We start from the raw sequence: 19,392 nt of genomic DNA, 5'->3' as shown, positions 1-19,392 counted from the left end.
GTCTTTTTTTGTTAAAATGTCTTGCCCTCTTCAAATCTTTTCTACCCTTTCAATGAAACAATTGCAAACCTTAATTGATCATTTATCTTTTGGCCCCTGATTGTATCAAACGTTTTATCTATTACCGTCCCTTTATTTTTGTAGGCCTACATGCATAAAATGTGTGTGTTATGTTATCGAACCTCAACCCTAACCCTAACTGTGAAACTTGGACTAAAAAACACAATAAATAATTATAACTTATCAACCCTCACTGAAGTTACATAAAATATTAACTGAAATTGCATCAATTAAAAAAAAATTGAATTGAATTGAATTGAATAGAGTTGATAGAATTGATTAAATCTTTTACTTTTTATAGAAATTTAAAGTAAAAGAAAATAAGCAGCAAAACTGAAGAGTGTGAGAGTCTGGGCTTATTAGCGTATATCTCTGAGAATAGTCAGATGGGTCAGGTCCACGTATGTTACGGTAAATGTTTATATTAAGTTTAGCTGGTGTGAAATAAGCAGTGTATCAGTCTGTATCACTCATACAACTAGTCTGTCACGCACACACATACACTAATGGACACTGTGTGAGCGTCAAGTCTATAGTATATGTAGTGTATAATCCAGCTTTTAGGGGCTTTGTCCTTTTTCACACACACACACACACACACACACACACACACACACACACACACACACACACACACACACACACACACACACACACACACACACACACACACACACACACACAAACGCACACATATATATACACTCCCATGGAACTACATTTCCAGCCACTCATGGCAGCAATTACGGTCTAATCTCTCTTCCTGTAAGCAAGTGTCAGTGGGATGTTTTTCCACCGGTCATCTGTAAAATGAAGCGTACAGTCACGCAAACCCACCCACACCCACACATATGGACACATCCATGCATACACTCCCACACCCACCCACACACACACACACACACACAACCACACATATGGACTTACACACATGCATGCATACACACCCACACACATGCACACACCCAGACACACACACACACACACACACACACACACACACACACACACACACACACACACACACACACACACACACACACACACACAACCACACATATGGACTTACACACATGCATGCATACACACCCACACACATGCACACATACAGACACACACACACACATACATATAGACACACTCATTCTACACAGTGGGAACTCTGGCCTCTGATGCATAAATGGCTGCATGGGGAGCTAGCGTGCTATAGGATATAACCTCCAGGTGGGAGGGAGGGGTGGGGGGAAAGTGTGTAAGATGTGTAGACATGACTTCTGCATGGTCTTGCTGCTAACTGCAGTGGGGTAACGGTCCCAGGGGGTCCAGTGTGTGTGAAAGGTTGGTTGAGTAACGCTTCATTGCTTCTGGAACTTGACCCATTTTCAGGTTGACCGGGCTCAAAACACTGTCTGTACCTAAACAAAAGTTACAGTTCACACACGTTTTCAGAAACATACAAAATGTGTCTGTAGACCAGGGTGATTGCCCTGCTCTGTATTTCAACTCTTCACTTCTCCCTTTTCATGCATAATTATCGAATAATATGATTAAAGGATTACCGTCCTTGATTCCGCACAACTGGTGTGTGTGTTTGTGTGTGTGTCGGTCACCGGTTGGCATACAAATGTATGTATGACGCTGAGGGGAAACGAGTTGAGGGTGCGTCTATAGTGTGAAAGAAACAAATTACCCATTTGAAGCATGAGAGCAGCGACATCTTTTGGTCAGACACAATCAGCGCATACATTGGCTTTTTTTCGTTCGACTTTTTTCAAACAGAATTCTTGTGTTTGAATTGGACATCAAATGTACCGTTAGCAAGACGTAGAGTAGCTCACTTTGATAGTTTGAAAGGCAAAGACCAGGGTCCTAGAAATATAGACACTTGGTGTTGAACTGTGGCATCCCCTATGGTATAAACACACTATTGAGTCTGGCGTGATTGTTAATTCAATGTGTAGCCATTTCTTTAAACTTTTAATGATATTAGCGACACTGGCCTGCATTTAACCGGGCATAAATCAATCCTAATTGATATATTATCGTCGACTAAATAGGCCTATGAGGCCTTTTGTTCCGGAATAACAATGAAGCACAGACGCTGAGAGAGTAACTTGTAACAGTAACGTGATCACCGTACCACACAACACGACCTTGCCAGGTTTCCTTGGTGAGCTTTGAACAGAGGAGGTACGTGGCGCTGCCGGGGGAGTGGAGCAGCGTAGGACTCTTCCTCCGACATCTCCCAAGGCCCCGCACACACAAAAGGGCGCGGGCTTCCACGTGGACTCTGTCATTGACCAAAACAATTTGTGTGCGCGTGGAACCCGCGGCGGCTCGTGGCTGACGTTGCGCAGTGCGGACACTCCGTGCGTCGCGAGCGTAGCGGGACAGCGTTATTCTTCTTCTCTTTATGCCAACTCTAAATTCTCTCTCTCTCTCACTCTGAAGATTAATACACACATTGTTGGGCAGACTTTGTTCCAAGATGCTGAAAGGTAAGCCTCCCCCCCCCCCCCCCCCCCACACACACACACACTTTGCGGTAGCATGAATTGTTTATTTCATTCATGCGTCTACACGGGTTTTGTTTAGATTGTATTAGTATTACTACTGTGCAACTCCTAGCTTTTCGCTTTCCGTTCTTTTTAGTTTCAACAGCTGAGATTTAGAGAGAATGTGTTTCTGCTTGTGCAGTAGATACTACGGTTGTGTTAGGATTTACCAGTGCCCTTGCAATGGGCTCTGGTTTGTAACTGTTTGTTACTGGAGAGGCAATAGTCATGCTAACATTGGTTTCCTTCTAGCATCATGCAAGGAAGAGATCTTAAAGGGGCATGATTGTTTCTTTTGTTGGACCGATAGGTAGGCTATACTCTAAGGGAAAAAGGCTTCTGTTCGAATTTTCTACCAAGATTATGCCCTTATTTGCATACTTTGTTCAAGCTCGTGAGTATGTAGAGCTATAGCCGACTTGATACTTGATATGGAGGCTTGATAGCTATCAAGTTACAATGGTCAAACACACCGCCTATCCAGGTGATCAAACTCTGTCGTTATCCCAGGCTTATATAAATACGTGAGGCTGAGTTGTGTGTTTGTGCCAGGCGTACCAGCTGTGCCTCACCTGGAGAGCCTCATCCCACGGCTCACGTGTCTCTGCCTGCTGGCGCACCTATGCCTGGGCGCCCGGGTGCCAGGGGCTACGAGGTATTATTTCTTGGAATTGTCTTTATCTTTCATTCTTTCTTTCTTTGCTGTCCTTCTGTGTTGCCTTATTCCTTCTTCCCTAAAATTTGTCCCACATTATGATTTCACTTATATTTTTCTTTCCTCCTTTTCCCCTCCTTCCTCTTTCCCCCCCTTGTTTCCTCCTCCCCCCTTTATTTTTCTTTATTTTTTTCCTTCTTTCTTTCTTTTCTCTTTCCTTCCTTTTTTTTTTCTATGTTTTTTGAACGGCTTCTTAATTTTTTTCACAGCCGCCACAGTGATCCCTGCTAACTGACTGTGTAATATCTTAATGTGCATTGACGTCCCCACAGAGAGGAGTCCGGTCTGGTTAACCCCCTCGGAGGCGGGGAGGAGGAGCGCAGGTGAGCAGCTGTGTGGAACAGTGCATCACTGCACCAGCCTCACACTTACACCACCTGTTCTTAAAAGTAGAAGTTAGTTGTTTTTTTAACACGTAAATGTGAGGAAGCATTCAGCCTCAGTCTGAGCTAGGATGAGTTTTCTGAGCCCCCCCAAAACCAGGCAAGGTGCCTGGCAAAAAGAGGCCCGTTCACGATTCTGACTTTAAGTTGGGAAAGTGAACATGACATTCGAGCAAGTCGAACATGACATGTACTTGCCCTATGGGCAAGTGCTTTGAAACCTTAGTGTCAACCCCTGCATTGTGTTCATAGTCTTATATGGACGGGCGAAAATATAAAACATTTATTACCTCTGACAATAGAGCAGGTACCCTACCAATACTTAGCAGGGTCCATCTTGGACTCAGGGTCAGATTGATGCTTTGCCACATAGTAAGTGTGTGAGGCCATGGCCAGAGCGCCCTAGCGAGGTAACGCACTGGACTTTAACTGGCGTGTGGGGTTCGTCGCAGTGACGTGGCCTTGCCCCTGCAGACAAAAGATCCCGATAAGAGTGTGTGGACTTTAAGACTGCAGCTGTCTCGTTCACTGTGTTCAAAACATATCAGACCCACGTTGTTGTGGTTGGGGCGAGTGGGCGATGCTGATTAAGTTGTAGTGAGGTCATTTACGGTGAGCTGTGAATATTACAATGGATGGAGAAGGTTACCTGTGACCATAACACATGGCGAGTGTGATCACATAACATGAACATGTCTGCCTGTATTTAAGTCAAATGTTGTCCTGGGTGACCTGTGACTTTCTGGCAGGTTGCTGCAGAGTTACATTCAAGCCCATCTCAAAGAGGGTGAAGGATCGGATGTCAGCACATGGGAACAAGGTAAAAGTCGACATCTAGTGGTCCTTCTGTGTACAGTTCAATATTCAAACCTACATTTTGTCCATAAACATTTGCCCATCAAGGCACATTTTTAGGACATAACAGAATCAAGCAATGCCTTTTTTTTCTGTTTGTATCTGAAGATAGTTTGTAAAAGACAAACATACATATTCCTCTCTCCTTTGTCCCTCTCAGCTGTGTTCTTCCTGTTTCATCTGTATGATTTTGATCGAAGCGGACACATCGATGGCCTAGAGATGATGAAGCTACTGTCAGACTACAATTCTCACGCGCCACTTGAAGAAAGTTCTAATGAGCCGGTAAGAAAAATCCCTATGAGGGTTGGATTATTTAGAGCATCGACAACTAAGTCTTCTTCATATGGATATTCTGTAGTTCGTGCTTATACAATTTGTACACACAGTGGCTCCTCCTTTTCCTGAACACCTGGGTGTTTGTGTGTGTCTCTTTGTGTGTCTCTTTGTGTGTGTCTCGGTGTGTGTTATGGTATGTGACTGTGCATCGTCTTTCCAGATTGTAACCATGGTCGATTTCTTACTCAAGACGAGGGATCTGAACCAGGACGGGCTACTGGGTCCCTCTGAGCTGCTATCTTCACCCTTGCCTTACATTCAGGTACATGTTGATACACAGTTTACACTCAGGTACACGTTTATACACATCTTACTCCCAAGAACATATTTATACACAGCTTGCTCCCAGGTACACGTTTATACACACCTTACTCTCAAATACACGTTGATACACAGCTTACCCTCAGGTACACGTTTATACACAGCTTACTCCTAGGTACATGTTTATACACAGCTTACTCCTAGGTACATGTTTATACACAGTTTACACTCTGGGACATATTTATACACATTTTACACTCAGGTAGAATTGAATACACAGTTTGCACTCAGGTACAAGTTGTTACACAGTTTACACTTCAGGGGTACAAGTTATTACACCGTTTACACTCAAGTACAAGCTAATACACAGTTTACCCTGTGGTCCATGTTTATGCACATTTTACCACCAGGAACAAGTTAATACACAGTTTACAATCATCTAAATGCTGACATATGGGTACAAGTCTTCTCTTGTGGACTAATATAATCCCACTTCCAACCTTACGAAGGATTCTGACGACGAGGCTTTGCAGCGAGGGGAAGTGGCGGTCGAGGAGAAGCTGGTGGCGCCTGAAGACAGCTTGAAGACAGGAGGTGGAGAGCTGAAGAAGGAGGCGGAGGAGGAGGAGATTCAGCCAGGAGGAGAGCATGAAGATAACACTCACCGGGAGAAAGAGGTCGGGCATAAGGAAGAAGTGCCCCTCGATCAGGTTTTAGAGGACAACGAAAGGGAACAGAAGGAACTTGATGAACTACAAATCCAACAAGCCCCTGCTCCAGTGGAACAGGGCGAGGGACCACAACAAGGAGTATTAGTGCACCATGGACAACCAGAGATGTGAACAAGAACTAACACGCAAGGACCCAAACACACCTAGCCTAGCTCTGCCCTGAAGAATTAGCAGAATGAATAAAGTGTGAGCTTTCTGTGACTCAAGGGACAACAATCACAATAACAAGTCCTTTAGTGCTTCTGGTCCATCAGGTAGACAAACGGACACTGAGTTGTTCCTCATAACGATGGTGCGGAGACAAGAGCTAATTCACTAGTTCACAGGTTTGGTGTATAGATAGATACTCTTCATTATTATGTCTCCATCAGAGATGGAATAATAAACAATCATTAAATTAAGTAAATCTCAATTTGTTATGGTAAATTACGGTTAAACCAACATCACAAAACAAGCAATGCAATATTTGTATTCTTAAGAAAATAGTTTTTAAGATCCTAAAAATGAGGGCGTAATTTAGGAATATAATTGAACTTAATTATGCCTGTTTATGTCCATACTTTTGTTAATAAAAGTTTATTTTAGAAAATAATGATGTCTTTCTGTAATAAAATATATTTAAAACCCTCCTTGTAGGCTTGTCTTCATTGAGATTCTGAAGTAAGCTATATATAAACCTACATGCCTATACAATTCGGTGGCTGACTAAAAAGTAAATTTTACCATTGAAGTAATCTGATTTGTGCAGACAAACGTTATCCCAACTATTTTAAAGGCACCCAGTGCAACTTTATGTAAACATTCAATGAAAAATAAACATTCAATTTCTAGTCTTTTTTACACGTAAGTTTCAATAACTCCATACCATTACATATCGACATTCAAGGAGCAAAGATGAGACGTCGTTGTGTGGTGAGAACTGATAGAAAATCGTAAACAACAACAATCGCCGGTGGGGAGAAGCCATTTTTCCATTGACTGGAAGCCTGCTTTATTTATTGTAGGTTACAAAAAATAAAGAAAATGGCGGCATTGTTGTTGTTATCGATTTTGTATCAGTTCTCACCACACAACGACGTCTCATCTTTGCTGCTTAAATGTCGGTATGTAATGGTATGGAGTTATTGAAACTTACTACGTGTAAAAAAGACTAGAAATTGAATGTTTATTTTTAAGCCTCGAAAGTTGCACTGGGTGCCTTTAAGGAAATGCTGCATTTCCAGCGAAGGCAGAATAGACTAATAGTCAAAAGTCGGTAAATCAATTTAAAAATAAAAACAACCACCAGGGGGAGTAGTTTACACATAATTCAGACCAGCATCGTTTTAGGGTCTCTATAGCAACAGACAGTATACTCAAACATGGCTGACGACCGGGAACGGGCAGGTGCGTAAAAGTACAATTAATATAGGCTTATAGGTTTATTGTCAACAATACTAACTTATATTGGCTTTTCTTGTGGTATTCTTTAAGGAGACATAGGGCCACAAAAATAGATCAAGTTTCAACAATTTCACCTTGTAACGTGTAAAATAACGTGGACACCAATTAGTCTCAATACCGTCAATTTATTGAGAACAAATGCAAATAATTTCTCGATCAAATGTGTCATTATTTATTTGGGTTATTATTTTGAATGATGCTTTTTAAATATTATATCCCTCTGCTCTGGTGCCAGAGATACTGGTGACAGGGGTCCACAAGAGGATCAACGATGCGTTTCAAGTGTTTGATCACGACCTGAACAAGACGGTCGATGTCAGGTGTGTTTATTTAACCTGGAGGAACTTTTCTCCTTACATCAGTCTGGTTCTTCAGGCCGATCGGTAGTAAATATACATATAGGCCTACATATATATATATATAGTCTGCATTTATAGGGAGATCGGTGCCATTGTTCGTTCTCTGGGCTGCTTCCCCACTGAGGCAGAGCTGCTTGATATCATCGATGAGGTGAGAACTTCCGTCCGTCTAACTGTTCTATTCTAATCTATATCTTATGTCTAATCTTTAATCATGCTGACAGTTGGTTTCATACTGCTTGGACAGTCATAGCATACAAAGTATATTGAACAGCGACCACATTCTGTTACTAAAGGTGGAAGAACCCAATGGATTCATCTGCTTTGAGAGGTTCCTCCCAACAATGAGTAAAATACTTATGGAGAACAAGTAAGACCAGAAGACCCCATCATGTAGTAGCGACACCAAATGCTGTGTTAAGGATTCCCATGACCAAACTGTGTGTGCGTTTGTGTAGGTTCCGCCCCATACCCGAGGACACGCTGCTTACGGCGTTTGAGGTAAGCCAGTTCCTCATATTCTATTACCATAATATATATATGATCCACATGCCTATAGATGTGATCCATCAGTATATATGGAGAAAGATCCGAGGAAGGCCGAGCTCTCTGAGTGGCCAACGACGTGCGTCGCGACGTAGGTCGCATTGGTCGGGTCGTAGGTCGCATTGGTCGTGTCGTAGGTCGCATTGGTCGCGTCGTAGGTCGCATTGGACGCGTCGTTGGTCGCATTGGTCGCGACGTAGGTCGCTCGTCTGGCTGCTTTCAGCCGCTGTGGTCGCTGGCTGGCTTGGTCGCTCAAAATCTATGGGCGGTCGTTTATCAGTTAATTTGCATGTTAAGGTAACTTAACTGTTTTTTTTGCGACAGTTGAAGTACCAGAAAGCCATGCTCTCTGGCGAAAGCTTCCTACAGCTCTTTATTGCAAATATTATTTTTATATTTTTATATTGAAGTAGGCCTACAGTTTAAAATTATGAAATCGTTGGTCCATCAGTGTCAATAAAATATATTAGGCTAGTTGTAATTTGGGGCGGATTCAAATAATGTATTTTAGATATTATATAGCCTATTTGTTTTGTTATATGACAGTAAGCCTAATAAGGTATATTATTCACAAACTTCTTCGTTATAGAGTGATATAGCCTATTAGTTGTAATTTGGGGCGTATTCAAATAATGTATTTTATATTTATATATAGCCTTTTTGTTTTGTTAAATGTCATTAAGCCTAATAAGGTATGTTATGCACAAAGTTCTTCGTTATAGAGTGATATACCATAATTTAAGTGCAAAGTGTTGAAGAAATTGTCACAGTGGTACAAGCGGTAGTGACGCCTGGTTAGCAATGAAGAAGGCGGTTGTTCGATTCTCTCCGGGGATACTTTTCTGCCCTTTTAGTCAAACTTACTGACGCAATCGGCCTCTTTAATTTGAGCATTTTTGTGTGTTTTAGTAGGATGGTATGATAATTATACGACGTAATGACGGGCTGCAACGCCTGGCTGGTATCGGCTGGCTGCGACGACAGGCCAGCCACGGCTGGCCGCTGTCTGCAGCTGGCTGCGGCTGGCAGCTGGCTCTGGCAGGCTGACCGACTAGGTCGCGACCGTAAAAGCGTTGCGGTCCTTTTGGCGGCAAATAGGTCGCAACCAACCAGAGGTATGGCTGAATGAGCGACCTGTGGCAGCCAGCCATTGTCACCATGGCTGCTACCATAACCAAATAACTATGTTATCAGTTAACATCTCATTGAACAGTATAATACACGTGCGTCAGTATAATAAAAACGTACATACAATAATATATAGGCCTATTGGTCAATCCATCTATATTTAATTAATTTTAAATTAACTTTGTAATACAGTGTGTACAAATTTATATTGATTATATTGTACAGCCTATTGATTGGTTAAATGTCAAAGACTAATAACATATCCTATGAAGAAAGACAGTTATTTAAGCAATAGATCCCGCCAGGCTGTGGTATGTGCTCATTATACCACTGTTAAGGGGTGTTGTCCGGCCCCGACGCGCAGCGGAGGGCCGGCGACCCCCTTCACAGTGGTATAATGTGAGCACATGCCACTGACTGAAGTGATCTATTGCTTTTATACAACGGTTACTGATATGGCGAAACGAAAGTCATAGACACACTACATTTAAAAAGAAACCAAGAAAGTCAAAGTAGCCGTTTTATTAAAGAATACAAAAAAGTAGTCCCTCCTGGCTGCCGCTATGCATCGACGGTCGCTATGCAACACACTTTAGCGTCACTCCGAGAGAAGGCTCCGATAGAGCGGTTCGCCGGCAATTTATCCTATGGAGCAGTTCACTCGCCGTGTGCCTAAGCTTTCGTTAGTCTCTCCATCGCCTTGCTCACTCCCGGAGTAACAACATTTACACCCTCTCCATCATCCAACATATGTTTTACTTTGTAACTGTTTCTACTTCCAGGCGCGGAGTGATATGCAAACTTTCACAAAATGATCGGGCGTCATAGCAGTTATGTATACGCGTTATGTATAACAGTTGGGATCCAATCAGATCGCTGGATTTAGGTCCCCCGTTGTATAAAGTGTATTATACAACGGGGGACCTAAATCCAGCGATTTTTGCATATCACTCCGCGCCTGGAAGTCGAAACAGTTACAAAGTAAAACATATGTTGGATGATGGAGAGGGTGTAAATGTTGTTACTCCGGGAGTGAGCAAGGCGATGGAGAGGCTAACGAAAGCTTAGGCACACGGCGAGTGAACTGCTCCATAGGATAAATTGCCGGCGAACCGCTCTATCGGAGCCTTCTCTCGGAGGGACGCTAAAATGTGTTGCATAGCGACCGTCGATGCATAGCGGCAGCCAGGAGGGACTACTTTTTTGTATTCTTTAACAAAACGGCTAATTTGACTTTCTTTGTTTCTTTTTAAATGTAGTGTGTCTATGACTTTCGTTTCGCCATAACAGTAACCGTTGTGCGTCGGGGCCGGACAACACCCCTTAACAGTGGTATAATGAGCACATACCACAGCCTGGCGTGATCTATTGCTTAAATATACAACACTGTCGAAATGTATCGAATAAAACAATGGGGGTAACACCAAGGACGCAGGAAGTCAGTCCCAGGGGGGGGGGTACTGAGAGAGGGTCTATATAATGACGTCATAATAAATGCTGCGCAACATCCATTGTTTACAGAGACGAGATGACGGGTGACGTCACATTCAGGGCTCCGCTCTGATAAACACTACTGGTGTGTAAAAAGAGTTCTGCCAACTAGCCACTGTTATTCTCAAACGTTAGCAAGTAAACAATGTGGAAATTATGCCTAACCTACTAGAGACCGCGGCTCAATTTCTGTGGAAAACACAACATGGAAAAAACATGAGGGGTAACGCTGTCGTTTTTTATCGGCCGTCATGAAATAGACATAAGGGGTAACACTGTTGATATTTATCAAATAAAACAAAGGGGGTAACACTGTTGTTTTTCTTTGGTCTTCATGGAAAAAACATAAGGGTTGAAAAAACCAATAACTGTTGTTTTTTATTGGTCGTCATGAAAAAAAACATAAGGGGTAACACTGTTGTTTTTTATTGGTCGTCATGAAAAAAAAACATAAGGGGGTAACACTGTTGTTTTTTATTGGTCGTCATGAAAAAAACCATAAGGGGTAACACTGTTGTTTTTTATTGGTCGTCATGAAAAAAAACATGAAGGGTAACACTGTTGTCTTTGTCAAATAAAATATAAGGGGTAACACTGTCGTTTTTTATTGGTCGTCATGAAAAAAACCAGAAGGGAAATAATAGAAATACACTGATACATTTTAATGTCATGTATATCCTCTTTATTGATGATTGATTATTGTGTATTGTCATCGCCTCAGTGGTGCAGTGGAGTGCACTCTGCCTAACCCACTGGCGACCGCGGCTCAATTTCTGTGGAAAACACAATATCTTTAATTTTAAACGTAACGCTATCATGTCATATATAACCACAGACATATTTAATTTACATATCTCAGTGGGGAGTGGTGAGAGCTGTGAGCTTACCCCCAGGAGACCGGGGTTCAAGTCCGGTTGTTGTCGTCTGATGGATGACTCTTTTCTCTATTTCATGCGAATTATAAAGTCAAGTATAACCATTGTGTTGACTTTATACGGTGCCTTGATGGTGCATTGTTAATTTCGGAGGTTAACACTCTAAACCGCTCAGGTTCGGACCAACGCAAAAACGTTGACAGGGGTACCACTGTCGATATTTATCCATTAAAACATAGGGGGTAACACTGTCGTTTTCATCAAATGAAACATGAGGGGAAACACTGTCGTTTTTTATCGGCCGTCATGAAATAAACATAAGGGGTAACACTGTTGATATTTATCAAATAAAACATAGGGGGTAACACTGTTGTTTTTCTTTGGTCTTCATGGAAAAAACATAAGGGTTGAAAAAACCAATAACTGTTGTTTTTTATTGGTCGTCATGAAAAAAAACATAAGGGGTAACACTGTTGTTTTTTATTGGTCGTCATGAAAAAAAACATAAGGGGTAACACTGTTGTTTTTTATTGGTCGTCATGAAAAAAAACATAAAGGGTAACACTGTTGTCTTTGTCAAATAAAATATAAGGGGTAACACTGTCGTTTTTTATTGGTCGTCATGAAAAAAACCATAAGGGAAATAATATAAATACACTGATACATTTTAATGTCATGTATATCCTCTTTATTGATGATTGATTATTGTGTATTGTCATCGCCTCAGTGGTGCAGTGGAATGCACTCTGCCTAACCCACTGGCGACCGCGGCTCAATTTCTGTGGAAAACACAATATCTTTAATTTTAAACGTAACGCTATCATGTCATATATAACCACAGACATATTTAAATTAGAAATCTCAGTGGGAAGTGGAGAGAGCTGTGAGCTTTCCCCCTGGAGACCGGGGTTCAAGTACGGTTGATGTCGTCTGTTGGAAGACTCTTATCTCTATTTCATGCAAATTATAAAGTCAAGTATAACCTCATAATAGTGTTGACTTCATCCGGTGTCTTGATGGTGCATTGTTCATTTCGGAGGTTAACACTCTAAACAGCTCAGGTTCGGATCCACGCATAAACGTCGACAGGGGTAACACTCGATTTTTATTGCTCAACACGGAAAAAACATTAGGGGTAACTCTGTCGTTTTTTATCGGCCGTCATGAAATAAACATAAGGGGTAACTGTCGTTTTTTATCGGCCATCATGAAATTAACATAAGGGGTAACACTGTCGATATTTATCAAATAAATCAAAGGGGGTAACACTATTGTTTTTCTTTGGTCGTCATGAAAAAAAACATAAGGGGTAACACTGTTGTTTTTCTTTGGTCGTAATGAAATAAAACAGAAGGGGTAACACTGTCATTTTTATCAAATGAAACATGAGGGGTAACACTGTCGTTTTCATCAAATGAAACATGAGGGTTGACACTGTCGTTTTTTATTGGTCAAAATGGAAAAAACATGAGGGGTAACTCTGACGTTTTTTATCGGCCGTCATGAAATAAACATAAGGGGTAACACTGTCGATATTTACCAAATAAAACATGGGGGGTAACACTGTTGTTTTTCTTTGGTCGTCATGAAAAAAAACATAGGGGTTGAAAAAAAACAACTGTTGTTTTTTATTGGTCGTCATGAAAAAAAACATAAGGGGTAACACTGTTGTTTTTTATTGGTCGTCATGAAAAAAAACATAAGGGGTAACACTGTTGTTCTTTATTAGTCGTCATGAAAAAAAACATAAGGGGTAACACTGTTGTTTTTTATTGGTCGTCATGAAAAAAAACATAAGGGGTAACACTGTTGTTTTTTATTGGTCGTCATGAAAAAAAACATAAGGGGTAGCACTGTTGTTTTTTATTGGTCGGCATGAAAAAAAACATAACGGGTAACACTGTTATTTTTTATTGGTCGTCATGAAAAAAAACATAAGGGGTAACACTGTTGTTCTTTATTGGTCGTCATGAAAAAAAACATAAGGGGTAACACTGCTGTTTTTTATTGGTCGTCATGAAAAAAAACATAAGGGGTAACACTGTTGTTTTTTATTGGTCGTCATGAAAAAAAACATAAGGGGTAACACTGTTGTTTTTTATTGGTCGTCATGAAAATAAACATAAGGGGTAACACTGTTGTTCTTTATTAGTCGTCATGAAAAAAAACATAAGGGGTAACACTGTTGTTTTTTATTGGTCGTCATGAAAAAAAACATAAGGGGTAACACTGTTGTTCTTTATTGGTCGTCATGAAAAAAAACATAAGGGGTAACACTGTTGTTTTTTATTGGTCGGCATGAAAAAAAACATAACGGGTAACACTGTTGTCTTTGACAAATAAAATATAAGGGGTAACACTGTCGTTTTTTATTGGTCGTCATGAAAAAAAACCTAAGGGGTAACACTGTTGTCTTTTATTGGTCGTCATGAAAAAAACCATAAGGGGTAACACTGTTGTTTTTTATTGGTCGTCATGAAAAAAAACATAAGGGGTAACACTGTTGTTCTTCATTGGTCGTCATGAAAAAAAACATAAGGTGTAAAAAAACATAAGGGGTAACACTGTTGTTCTTTATTGGTCGTCATGAAAAAAACATAAGGGGTAACACTGTTGTCTTTGACAAATATAATATAAGGGGTAACACTGTCGTTTTTTATTGGTCATCATGAAAAAAGTAATAATAGAAATACACACATACATTTTAATGTCATTTATATCCTCTTTATTGATGATTTATTATTGTGTAATGTCATCGCCTCAGTGGTGCAGTGGAGTGCACTCTGCCTAACCCACTGGAGACTGCGGCTCAATTTCTGTGGAAAACTCAGTATCTTTAATTTTAAACGCAATGCTATCATGTCTATTGCACCGTCATATATAACCTCAGACATAAATAAATTACAAATCTCAGTGGGCAGTGGAGAGAGCTTTGAGCTTTGCTTCTGGAGACCGGGGTTCAAGTCCGGTTGATGTCTTCCGTTGGTAGACTCTTATCTCTATTTCATGCGAATTATAAAGGCAAGTATAACCTTTGTGATGTCGTAATCCGGTGTCTTGATGGTGCATTGATAAGTTCGGAGGTTAACACTATGAACAGCTCAGGTTCGGATCCACGCAAAAACGTTGACTGTCGTTATTTATTGGTCAACATGGAAAAAACATGAGGGGTAACACTGTCAATATTTATTAAATAAAACATAGGGGGTAACACTGTCGATATTTATTAAATAAAACATAGGGGGTGACACTTCTTTTTCTATGGTCGTCATGAAAAAAAACATAAGGGGTAACACTGTCGTTTTTTATCAAATGAAACATAAGGGCTAACACTGTTGTTTTTTTATTGGTCGTCATGAATAAAAACATAAGGGGTAATACTCTGGTTTTTTATTGGTCGTCATGAAAAAAAACATATTAAAAAAAAGAAGAAAATTGACCTTCTCAAATAAAATATAAGGGGTATCACTGTTGTTTTTCATCAGTCATCATGGGAAAAAAACATAAGGGGTAACACTGTCAATATTTATCAAATAAAACATAGGGGGTAACACTGTTGTTTTTCTTTGGTCGTCATGAAGATAAACATAAGGGGTAACACTGTTGTTTTTTAGTGGTCGTCATGACAAAAACCACAAGGGATAACACTGTTGTTTTTTATTGGTCGTCATGAAAAAAAACATAAGGGTTACTTATGTTTTTGTTTTTTATTGGTCGTCATGAAAAAAAACATAATGGGTAACACTGTCGATATTTATCAATTAAAACATAGGGGGTAACACTGTCGTTTTTATCAAATGAAACATGAGGGGTGACACTGTTGTATATTAGTTTTTGAGTTAGCATACATTCTTGATGATTGAGCCACCTTACACACACTTTTTATATACTATAGATTTGTATAGTCACTGGCCCCCTTTAAATTGTGCATTTATGCTATTATAGCCTACTATTATTATTGACACTTTTCTTTTTAGAAAACTGTAACTTTAATTTCAATTTTCATATTTTGTTCTTTGGTTTATACATTTGAATACTTGACTATCATGATTCGTGGCACATTATATATTTATTTTTACTCTTTATTTTACGGTATTGGGTCTGGGAATTATTAATTTTATTTGTTTTGTTACACTTATATCAAGGTATATTACACTATAACTTTCTTCATAGGATATTTTATTGGTCTTTGACATTTATCAAACCAATAGGCTATACAATGTAATCAATATTAATATTGTAAACATCACTGTATTGCAAAGTTAATTCAATATTAATTAAATATAGATGGATAGACCAATAGGCCTATTTATTTATATATATTATAAAAAGGCCTATTGGTCTATCAATATCTAAGCTAGGTATATATTATTCTTTTTTATTATACTGACGCACGTATATTTATTCTGTTCAATGAGATGTTAACTGATAACATATAGGCTTTTGGTTATGGTAGCAGCCATGGTGACAATGGCTGGCTGCCACAGGTCGCTCATTCAGCCATACCTCTGGTTGGTTGCGACCTATTTGTCGCCAAAAGGGTAGCAACGCTTTTATTGTCGCGACCTAGTCGGTCAGCCTGCCAGAGCCAGCTGCCAGCCGCAGCCAGCGGCCAGCGGCAGACAGCGGCCAGCCGTGGCTGTCGTCGCAGCCAGCCAGCCGATACCAGCCATGCGTCGCAGCCCGTCAATACGTCGTATAATTATCATACCATCCTACTAAAACATACACAAATGTTAAAATGAAAGAGGCCGATTGCGTCAATAAGTTTGACTAAAAGAGCAAAACTATGACCATCCGTGGAGAGAATCGAACACCGGCCTTCATGATTGCTAACCTAGCATTGGCTTCATATTATTGCACTTATATTTCTGTTTATCACTCTATAACAAAGAACTTTCTGCATAATATACGTTTTTAGGCTTAATGACATTTAACAAAACAAATAGGCTTTATATAATATATAAAATACATTATTTGAATACGCCCCAAATTACAACTAATATATTTTATTGATACTGATAGACCAACGATTTCATCATTTAAACTGTACTTAAATAGAAAAATATTAAAACAATATTAGCACTAAAGAGCTTTAGGTAGCTTTCGCCAGAGAGCATGGCTTTCTGGTACTTCAACTGACGGAAAAAAAAAGTTCATAACATGCAAATCAACTGATAATATAGACTTTGAGCGAGCCAGCCAGTGACCACAGCGACTGAAAGCAGCCAGACGAGCGACCCACACAGCGACCAATGCGACCTACGTCGCGACCAATGCGACCCACGTCGTTGGCCACTCAGAGAGCTCGGCCCTACAGAAAGATCCTTTGTTTTCCAGGTTCTTGATCAACAGAAGAAAGGACACCTGGAACCGAATGAACTGACAGAGTACATGAAACAGGGAGGTAAGGCCTGCTAGTTCAACTCTACCAACACAATCCCTACTGGGACGCAAACACGCAAAATAGGCAAACAATTGGCTTTCTCTTCATAGGTGTGTGTGTGTGTGTGTGTGTGTTGGTAGATGAACCTTTCACCCAGTTGGAGATGGAGGAGATGCTGTCTTCAGCGGTGGAACCTGACTCCAATCTTATCTACTACAAAGACTTTGTCAATATGATGGTGCTGGATGGGGAGAGATGATTTCACAGCATTTTGATCTCTTCATCGTTTTTCTTTTTTATGTTTGAACTAATATGTCAGCAGTAGAACCATCAGAAAGATTAATCGATTTGGAAACTCAATTTACCACTTCTGAAGGTTATTTACGAAAATACGGTCACATTTATATATATATTAAAGATGAAAGTACTTTTATAACGAATACTAATATCACACCAACAGAATTTCTCCACATTTGATGGGTTTGTGGAATATCATGTATCAAGTCATGGTGCGGCAAAACAAGTAAATGAAACATTGACTTATTCATGAGCAAAACACACATTATATTAACATAACGTTTGCATGCCTGTAATGCTGAACCCCAACTGTGGAACATGTATGATTCAATGAATGATCTGTAGATTGATATGTTAATGAGCACATAAAACCAATCCCATGCATGTTAAAGACATGCATGACAACTTAAATTCAGTTAAAACCTGGACAATAATTCTTTACTTTCCGGGACAATGCAGGAAATGGAGGATATCAGCAACGAAAAAAAGCATGAAACTCTCAAGACATTCCCTTTTTATACAACGCCGCCAAATACAGAAGACATAAAATATATGCCCTCAGCATCATCCAAGGACAGAAACCAAAACAAAGTTCATCACACACACACACACACACACAAACACTAGGCTTCCCTAAAAATAGATTTAGAAAAGACAACACAAGATGCCCTAAACTTAAAGCCTGACCCTTAAACATGGAGCAAAGCTTCCATATCATTACCAAGATTCAATCGTTACAAGCAACCACAAGGAGATTTTCATACATTTTCTAATTAAGTGAAAAACTCAAAAGGTTATCAAACAAAAGAGGTGAAAAGGGTAAACCTTTGAATTTATTTAATGGGTTGTAGTTTAGCAATGGAATGTTAAAATTCCCTAGCTTTGGTAAGATGTCAAGAATGCCATGGATTTCATTGAAGAACACCTGTAATAAATAGAGCTAAAGATCGACCGCTACGCTAAATATCCTCCGGTGCAAGTCTCCTAAATCACATGAAAGTAAGTCCATTTGAATGACTACAGCCAAGCCACATTCATGAGGAATGCTATTTATTCGTGGTAGTCCCTGAGAAGCAAGGCAAACAGTTAAAAGGGGCTTGCATGTTGCCCCAACAAACACAAACATTGGAACCTGTTGGCTGGAGGTTTTCCAATTAGCGTTGTCGAATAGGCATTGGCCAACATGCTTCAAGGTGGGGGCTTGTTGTGTTTGTTGGGGCAGTGTGCTGGCACCTTAAGATAGGAAGACATGAAGGGAGGCAGTGGCTTCGAACTGAAAATCATGCAGCTCCATCCCACGTGATTTCACACAGAAATCATGTGAGCTCGAACAACAGCTAGTCTTCCTCTTTGTGTTAGGTCAATTTAAAAATGTGACGATGCCTACACAGAAACATCTGATATGGTTTGATTGTGCATGTATCATTTGGCTGAGCACTATGGTCTAAGTGGTTCCTATGATGGTTATGTGGATTCAAGTCAAACCCCCCTTCACACCAACTAGCTTTCCTCTCAACTATGCGGCGTCTGGAAGTACAGACTGCACTGGAATCAAGAGAGGAAAACAAAAATATCACAATGGCCTTTAGTTTATCCAGCCACGAAGCTGCTGTGGACATCGCAGTTTATTTGGTCCTTGAAGAGTTAAACCCATGGGTAAAAGCAACCCATAAGTGACAGAGGTAGAGGGGTTACTTCGGACATCATAGTAAGCCATAAACAGTTTTCTGTTCACGCCATTCTTGAATTATTGCACTGAAAACGGGGATCAATGACGGTTCCTTTCATTCTACACAAAAATGCATACATTGACCTGAAATCCAACACTTCACATACTAAGGGAAGGCTCTTACTGGGTGATGCAGATTAAGACTATTGGAAAATCGACACCTATTCAGACAAGCATTGCATCAAAGACTGTTACGCGAGGCTCTATTATAAAACATACACTTAAAAAGTATACTGTCA

At 40.2% G+C, this 19,392-nt stretch overlaps 2 protein-coding genes across 3 annotated transcripts; both read left to right on the top strand.

Annotated features, from left to right (window-relative positions):
• Nucleotides 1–2,236: 2,236 nt before the first annotated feature.
• On the top strand, nt 2,237–6,527 carry cgref1 (cell growth regulator with EF-hand domain 1). Its single transcript, XM_060071519.1, has 7 exons — nt 2,237–2,558; nt 3,168–3,270; nt 3,603–3,653; nt 4,463–4,533; nt 4,729–4,853; nt 5,068–5,169; nt 5,678–6,527. Exons 1-7 carry the CDS (start codon nt 2,549–2,551, stop codon nt 6,008–6,010), a joined length of 795 nt encoding a protein of 264 aa, XP_059927502.1. The 5' UTR covers nt 2,237–2,548; the 3' UTR covers nt 6,011–6,527.
• Nucleotides 6,528–7,242: 715 nt separating this feature from the next.
• On the top strand, nt 7,243–19,286 carry efcab2 (EF-hand calcium binding domain 2). Of its 2 annotated transcripts, none has more exons than XM_060071817.1 (7): nt 7,243–7,285; nt 7,578–7,662; nt 7,767–7,852; nt 7,998–8,071; nt 8,160–8,202; nt 17,082–17,148; nt 17,268–19,286. In XM_060071817.1, exons 2-7 carry the CDS (start codon nt 7,656–7,658, stop codon nt 17,384–17,386), a joined length of 396 nt encoding a protein of 131 aa, XP_059927800.1. In that variant the 5' UTR covers nt 7,243–7,285; nt 7,578–7,655; the 3' UTR covers nt 17,387–19,286. The 2 variants fall into 2 exon arrangements, with proteins under 2 accessions (XP_059927800.1, XP_059927799.1); XM_060071816.1 differs by having other exon boundaries at nt 7,251–7,285; nt 7,780–7,852.
• Nucleotides 19,287–19,392: the final 106 nt, after the last annotated feature.

Source organism: Gadus macrocephalus, chromosome 14, assembly GCF_031168955.1.
Source record: "Gadus macrocephalus chromosome 14, ASM3116895v1".
Classification (NCBI taxonomy): domain Eukaryota; kingdom Metazoa; phylum Chordata; class Actinopteri; order Gadiformes; family Gadidae; genus Gadus; species Gadus macrocephalus.
This window is presented reverse-complemented; position numbering and strand designations above follow the sequence as displayed.